General features: G+C 40.9%; 1 protein-coding gene across 8 annotated transcripts in view; it reads left to right on the forward strand.

The window, feature by feature from the left end:
• The window catches only part of NPNT (nephronectin), a 54,169-nt gene extending 49,403 nt beyond the window's left edge, over positions 1–4,766 (forward strand). For all 8 annotated transcript variants that reach the window (XM_054824776.1, XM_054824779.1, XM_054824782.1 and 5 more), the window contains 2 exons: positions 652–899; positions 2,766–4,766. In XM_054824776.1, coding sequence (XP_054680751.1) covers positions 652–899; positions 2,766–2,861 — 344 coding nt within the window. In that variant the 3' untranslated portion in view covers positions 2,862–4,766. The remainder of the gene's footprint in view (positions 1–651; positions 900–2,765) is intronic.
• Positions 4,767–8,515: the final 3,749 nt, after the last annotated feature.

Here is an 8,515-nt window from a genome sequence, read left to right on the forward strand (position 1 = left end):
CACTGACAACTTACACTCCCTGAAGTCTTCTCTAACAGTAGTATCAAGTTAACAGTCATTTGGAAATCATTACTATTTCTAGTTTTCTGTATCTAATCCAGATTAAGCATTTAAATTACAGTTAAACAAAAAGGCTATCCATGTTTGCAAATGGATACACTTTGAGACTTTACCTGTTCACACAGTTCCCAAACAAAAGGGACAGAACTGTAGCTCAATTACACGATAACATTTATGCTGGCCTTTTCATTCATCCATCTAATAGCAAAAATAGCTTACAAGGTGTGTAAATGTACACAGTAGCTTTAATTCACTGTGGTCTTAAAATCATGTAGTCACCAAGGGGTTGTCAGAAATGACTACATAAACTTTTCCTTTTCAAAAGATAGATTATTTGCTTTGTAAGAAAGAAATTCGATAGGAAAGACCTAACTTGGTATCAGTGTAAATAGAAGACCAGCACCGTAACTCTTACCCTGCAGGAGGCAGATGCATCGGTTCTGATTCACGTTCCAGCAACTATATGCTTTATTTAAGGCTCATTGGATCCTGAGGAGCCCTTTTATATTTGTTGATTTTTTTAAATGACTTTTATGCATTTGGTCCTGCAACATAGAATTTAAAAATCCGTAACTGCTTTTTCTTTTGCAGGGGGACAGTATCTGACCATCTCCGACCCCAAGGGCAAAGAAGGAGTAGCAGCGCATCTTATCCTGCCATTGGGTCGCATGGCTCAGGCCAGCGATTTGTGCCTGTCGTTTAGGCATAAGGTGCATTCTGGTGCTCTCCAAGTCTTCGTAAGGAAAAACGGTGCTCACGGACCAGCCATTTGGGGAAGAAACGGTGGCCATGGCTGGAGACAGACACACATCACTTTGCAAGGACTAGGCATCAAGAGTGTAAGTACTGATGCACGTGCTGCCTTTCAGCTTTTTGCGTGAGAAGCCAAAGACACTTAGATGGTGTAGCACTGAACTGCTGGTCTTCTGGGTCCAGTTTCAGCCTGTGTTTTACTACTTTGATCCCTGCCAATGGAATTGCATTAAGGATAAGAGAGTCATCGTGCGTTTTTTCAAATTAGTTTTATGCCAAAAAAACCCATCTACAGAATAGACACATGGGAAACTACAGCCAGGCCTGAACCGAGCTACCTCGAAGAGCGTCTTTTAAGGGAATCACCGTGTAGGAAAGAGCAGAGCAGTCTAGTGGACAATGGCACTCTGCACACGGGTGTCCAAAAAGCCTGTATCAAGATTCCTCATGGACAATACTTTAAATAATACAGTGCCATGGGATAGGAAGGATCATCCCCTGTGGATTAATAACTGGCTAAACCAGAGCAAAGATACTGAAAATAAGTCGGTTTTGATAATGCAGGGAGGTTACACATGCAAACTCACTCTTCAGCATACCTGCAGCTGATCTGGACAAGGAGGTAAACAATGACCTAACTATGCCAATAACACAAAATGGTTTAGCGCAATCAAAAGAAGCTGTCTGAAGTGCCATGGAGAATCTCTTAATATCTGGAAATCTTAGAAACATTGGGAGATAAACTGATACATCAAAAGCTCAGCATTTTTCTTCAACCTCTGCTTAGCTTTGAAGGTAGTTTCTATTTCAGATCTAAAGAAGGGGTTGGAAACCTGAGGAGAAATATGAATGTTCATCACACTTTCTAAAGAATTAGCTCTGTGTAAATTATTTCTAAAGCACACCCAAAATCACTCATATCTAAAAAAATAATTCATTTATTCAACATAGAGGTGAATAAAAAAATAATTTCCAAATTCTTTTATTTCTAGAAAAAAATAATTTGGTATATTCCACACAGAGTTTCTCTGACCTCATCTGTTCCTACTCCTTTATTTAAAAGCGTGCTTTCAGCAAGCACCCAAATTATTTTTAACTACACAGCTGAATTTCTGGTCTATGAATCTGCATTAACTCTTCCCAGCTCACTGATAACAGCAGACTCTTACAAAGTTTTGCTGTAGGCTTCAAATAATTTTTAAGCCATGGTCAAAACCACTGATGATATTAAACAGGTCAGGCTTCTGAATCTACAGCAATAGCACAGGTGAGCAATACTGATTTATGGGAAGTGTTTCTTAAAGTCAGCTGGCCGTTCTGTGTATCATCTCTGATTTATGCTCCAGTCCTTCTAGTCAAGCTTTATAGTTGCTGAATTTCTCCCACTCGGGCATGGATTTAAGCAGATTTAGCCTAAACTTCCACTGCCATTTTGCAAGGCACCAGTGCTTCTACAGATTACCGTGAGTCTGCAGGAGCCAGACTTTGTTAAGTAAGAGATGGCTGTTTCTAGTTCCCACAACTAAGGCAGCTGCAAGGTGCTTTAGCAATGGAAAGCTCCTCTATTTATTAGACAACATTTTTCAGAATACAGAGGATTTTATGTGTTTGCCATGAGGGAGAATGAGAACAGTGCAGAGATGGTACGCAGAAAGCGCCCGAAATTCTCTTGTGTGGAATTTCATCTCACCTCAGCAGATGGTGCAACTGGAGCAATTCTGTGTGGAACCGCTGGTTCGTTGCAAAGATCCTGCCAAAGTGAAGAAGGGGGAGGATCAGAAACAGAAAAACCAGCCAGAATTCTGAGCAGAATAAATAGGCTTTTGTAAGTCAGTTATGATTCCCTGAGCTATCTTATGCTTTTGCTTTCTTACTGTTGAGACCTCTCTCAACCAAAGCTTCCTTCATTTTACTTTATTTTTGCACTCAAATTATTCTATTTCTATTCCCAGGTCATTTTCAAAGGGGAGAAAGGGAAAGGAAGAACCAGGGATATTGGACTAGATGACGTGATCTTGAGGAGAGGATGCTGCTCTGAGGAGCATTAGCAAAGACAGTGGACCAGCACAGTCATCTCTAGCCCTTCTCCTGCTATTCCTACCAAGCTTTGAAACAGAACTGCACGAAAAAGAAGTCGGAGTGTGACAACTTCCTAGTGGTCTGCTAAGCGCAATCTCGCTGAAACTCCACTTAAAACCATGGAGAGCACCTCCTAGGATTCGGGAACTCTAATCCCACCCAGGCTGGTTGTTTCTATTAATCCTTACCCCTAAATCATATTTTGTATGTAATAACTTTATCCCCCTGGTGAGCACTCACACAAAGAGCACTTGTGAAAAAGGGAGAATTAATTACAAACGGTGGCAAAAGGAAGCTCCAGCTCAAAGTTTTAGTGTTAACTGATGGTCATTATCCTCCCGTAGTGCTACTCTTGCATTGATTAGATTTGCTAGTCTGTGGGACAGATCAGGCTGCAGAGTCACCTCAGGTTAGCGGCAGCCTGGACCTGAACTCTGGCTTACTGCCACTGACCTTTGAAGAAGGGTTTGCTTCATATTAAATAGCATTTGTTTTGGTGTTGCATCTGTATTAACAAAAAGCAGTTACATAGAGTAGGCGCTGCATCCTGTAATATTGCTACTGCTGTGTTTTGTGTATATGTGTATGGTTATTACATATTTATGTTTTTAATATTTACAGACTCTAGTTGCAAGGTAATTGGCAACTGTGCTTTCTTATTGTACAAGACAGGGGTTCAGCATATTCTCTGATCCCGCTGGTCGTGCCAATAGATACGTTACCAAAGTCAGTTAATGGTGCTCATTGAAAAATGCTGGTGTGGTTTTTCCTGTTGTAATATGCTGAAGGCAAAAGACCAAACCCCACCTGATGTAAACTGGCATCTGATAACGCTGTACAAGTTTGCAGTTAGCTCAGGAGCAAGCCCTACAGGGAGGGCTCTCAGTCCTGCAAGAACCTCCTGGTTCAGTTGAAGATGAGCAGCCTGGAGCAGAGAACGTGCATCTTGTAGGATCGAGCCTGTTGGCACAACCAAAACTGTTCCTTCCCACAGGTGGTATGAGCCTACGCAGAAGCGAAAAGGGCGGCTGCATTAATGCTGTATGAACAATTCAGACCGTGAAATGCCTTGAGTGATCTTTGTCAATTGTCCATATTCCATCCAACCTTTCTGTATATAATAAACATTTTATTCTTTAGAACTAGAACAACTGTTAGCTCTAGACGGAACTAAATAGTCGTCACAACTTTGGACTAATGTTTTAGTTATGCATCATGCATGTGGTGTGCAGTTTCCCAGGGAATTCTTCTGTTCAGTTTGGGATTTTTAAGTGAGGGACATCATCATCATCGCTGCTTACAATTCTAAATTTGACAAATGTTACAATTACTTTAAGAAAATGACAGGAGATTGATAACATGTTATTAGTGGCACAGCCTTAAAGCTTAAAAAATGTATATGGAGAAGAAATAGTTCTCAGAACTTTTAAATACTTAAATACAATGTAAAATAAATGTCAGCATCATATCATGTTATAAAACCATCATTAAAAAGAAAATCTCATGTTAAGCCTTGCAACAGAGTCCACAAAGACAAAATTGCAGGACGATTAGAGGTTGTATTCCAAACCCCTGTTTCTGACAACGTACTGTTTTGAAAATATTTTTCCAATTTATCCCCTAGGACAAAGCACAGTATATAGAGCAGCAGTTTATTTGACCAAACAGATAGTCTCCAGCAAAACTGTATCAACAAACATTGTGAAAAGGTAAAACCAATGCATTTGTAAACATTCTAAAACTATTTTGCTTCAAATATGATCATAATCTTTTTCTCTTATATTACTTTGTAATATGTCAGAAATATTTGTGAATAGTTGAAATACCTTGTGCTTATTTTGAAGTAATCAGTAAAGGAGGCTGTTACTTGCTACTAATTGGCAATCTTGTTTTCATTTCTGGATCGAAAGTCTCATTTTTATTGCAGTGAAATGAGCCAAAAGATGACAATTCAACCAAAGTGGAGCAGCTCTTGTTACCAGATTTAAAAACAAGAGTACATTTCACTGTAATATGATGAGCATTATATGTATTATTCAAAAGGAAGAATAATGATTTTCAACTAGCTTTTTTTAAGAATAGTTTCACAGGTAATTTAAGAGCCTCTGCAGTAAAAAACGTCCGTTTTACAAGCAGCAGCAGTTGCCATAGTTCCACACATAACTGAATGTGCAGAAACTGTGATATTCTTTGGCATCTAATGAGATTAACACATTCTGGTCTGGTTCCCCTACAGTGGATGACGATGGTCTTTACCACCTATCACTACAGCTGAGATTGAGACTCCCTGGTTGAAATAGAAATCTATCTGCTATTTATGCGACACTAAAAGGGGGTTTTGCCCCTTTATAGATGACCCTTAGAACCCAGGATTTGAATGAATTCAGAAGGTAAACAGAAACGAGTACTCAGGTGACACAAGGAGTCTCTGTGCTGTACAAACGCATTTCATCCTTACAATCAAACAAGGAACACCGTAAAGCCTTGTTAACACCCGACGTCTCGGCTGGCAACAGACACCGGGATAGTCTTTGCCTGTCTGGCAAAGTCACTCACCTCTGCAGCCAGTTGTGCCATGATGCTGTTCGTGTCACCTCCTCCATGTTGTGATGATCCCTCTCCAGCTGTCGCTGCTCCTGCCCTCTCAGACAGCTCCATACAGCCACACGCTCAGCCTGGATGGAGCAGGTACTGCCACTCGCATGCGAACCTTGAGAAAGAAACGGGAATATGGCCTGAGGTATTTACATCAAGTAGGCTGTAACTGCCCTTCCTACTTAGGGTTTAATAAATAGGTAACAGTGCCACAAGAAATTCCTGCTTAAATACTTTGGCAAGCAGAAGAAATTGCACTAAATTAACATGAAAACATTTGTCAAATGTATCTCTTGCCAGTTTATAATTCAATGTTTTTAAAAGGCATGTTCAACTTTTTTCCCTAAAAAAGATTGAAAATGGATTCTTCATAAATTACAGGTACCATGACCAGTGGCAGTGTGTGTTTTCTGCATTCACTGATCTCAAAGTGAGTACAACGGAAGGGACCGGTACAAGACTTTGTTTCCAGGTTCCGTTCTATGCAGCCACCTCACCCCTCATCAGAGCTAAGCCATTAAGTCCCTAGGGAGTGCATGCAATAAGCCCCATTCACTCTGGAGAAAAGCTTCCCTAGGTTTCCTCCAGTAAATTACCCTAGACTTGGAAATCAAAACATTGGTTTTAATATAGTTGGAGATTACAATGACCACCCTAGTAAGAATCAGATTAGTGTTGAGAAGACAACCCTGAGCAGCAGAACACTCACAACAGCAGCGCCTGCCTCCAATCCAGGCGGCAGCTCTCTCTCTCTCTCTCTTTACGCCCCATGACAGGTTGTTCCTCCCTGCAGATGAGGTGGAGAAATTGTCTCAAAGAATGATAAAATGAGAGACTTTGGATCAAGCCTTGCGGCAGTCGCCTTGAAACCTGTTCACTCCACATTTGAAGATATGTGACAAGATAAACTATAGCCGGCTGTCTTTACAATTTTAATTGTGAATGTTAGAAAGATTGCGTCATTAACTGTCAACTGAGGCCTAGTTAAATCCTATGCAATTTTTATTTATATAGATCTATATCTCAAACACCAAAATATCAACGTTTTCCTGGCGGTTAAAACACTTTTTTACCTGCTGTTTTATCCTGATGTGCTGTGGTCACACAAGGTTTTATGACTTCAGATTTTTCCACACCAATAAAAAAAAAATAAAAAATTGAGATTAGAAATGCATTGGTGTAAACCTGCAACTTTAGAAAGAAAGAAATGATGTTATAGTGGTAAGTTCCAGCAGTGGTTTGAAAGAACACAGAAACCTCCTCAAGCTTTGAAAATTAATGCGTTCTCAGAGCACAACTATTGTGTCAAAGTGACCTAGTGGTAAGTGAGGAAACGCATGCCGAAGGTCCGCAATGCTTTATTTGGTTGAGAGGACGATGCCAACGGACCAAAGACTTTCAGGGACCACAAAGGCAACTTTAACAGTGGAGACTGAAGCACCTACAGAGTTCAGACCCCAGCTCTGTGGAGGGTTTCAGCATTGTAAGTCCAAAATGAATCAAATCACATTCTAGCTGCTCTGTTCTTACCAGTTCTCCTGGTGCAGTTGTACGACCTCTTCCAAGCCCAAACCCTGCTCCTTTGCTTTGAAACAAACTGTCCTCCAGACAGTGCTCTGGCTGGTTGCTTTGGGCTAGGATAGCCTATTTTTTGAAAAACAAACGGTTTATTTTTTTACTTCTCTCCTTAAACTTGACAAACAGCCTGAGTAACATTACTGAGATCAGGATAGTTGTTTCTTTCCATGGCAAATAACCCAATTACTGGATCTGAGTGATCACTGGATTTAGTGATCTTGTCTTCCTAAGAAATCTCTAATTTAATGCCAGAGAGCCAGATGGGATATCATGCTTATACACATGCTTGATACATGTCGAAAGTATAGATGCATCCCTCATTTTCTTAATATGTCCAACAATGAAGCAAAGTGGACCTGAGTTTTCTGGATAGACAGAAATAATTCCCTGCTCTATAGATCAGGCATCCCATCCTTATTTTTCTTCAGGTTACTCCCCAATACCTGTTAAGAATCAAACCAATTCTTTCTTTGCTCTTAGTAATATTTAACCGCATTCTGTAGCGTGCGGGCAGATTTTTGCCACTTTACTGTTTTCCTGTAATCCAACTATTAAAGGACTCCCCAAGACCCTGAACCAAGGCTCCATTGCCATCAAACCACTCTTCTACGGGTATCACAGATACCACATCCCTAGAGCCACAGGGCCATCTCTACAGCAGCTCTGCACTCTGTGTACCAGGAAACATTATATATAAGTGCACATACTGTGTGCACGTCTGTGCACACGCGTGGGTATTGTGGCCGATAGGCTGAGGCCACTATTAAGTGTTTGAGCAAGGAAGCCAAGTATTTCGCCAGCACACACAATAAGGATGCTCCTCTCTCTGTGATGCAGCCGAATCCTGCCTTCCTCTGACCACAAGATAATACAGCACTTTTCCAGTGGTTTTTGTTAACCTTCTACTTTATGACTTTTAACGTTCTGTTCAGGCCAGGAATAGTTCTCTTCCACATGCTTCTCCCAGAGGTTTTTCTTTGTTGTGCATTTCAACAGTCCATAGTCTCATTTCAGACTCTCATCCAGAAGCCTTCTGATATTCTGAGTTTGGCAAAAGAAAGACAAGGTACAGCGTGTACTCAGAGAATGATTTTACTGCATTTGCATGCAACACCAGTGCTAAAGGTTGGGATTGTCACTTACGTGGGATTTCAGGGAGACACCATCATTGCTCTGATACCACTGGGGCCCCAGCAGAAGGGGGAACCACATCACCTCTGCCCTTGCCTTTTGCACTGCCCCCCTTTTAGATCAAAAATTCAAAGAAATAGACTCACCAGATTCTTCCCCATCAGGATGGTCCAAGACAGAACTCCCCTTTGTATGAAGCAGGATTACTGCAGCACACACACATTCCGGTTCAGTACCGGTGGCTTCTTACTGCAAACAACAACAACAAAAAAAACCTTTCAAAGAAAATTGGCTTTGAAACAACAAAAGGACTGGAGGT

This window comes from Grus americana, chromosome 4 (genome assembly GCF_028858705.1).
Source record: "Grus americana isolate bGruAme1 chromosome 4, bGruAme1.mat, whole genome shotgun sequence".
Lineage (NCBI taxonomy): Eukaryota > Metazoa > Chordata > Aves > Gruiformes > Gruidae > Grus > Grus americana.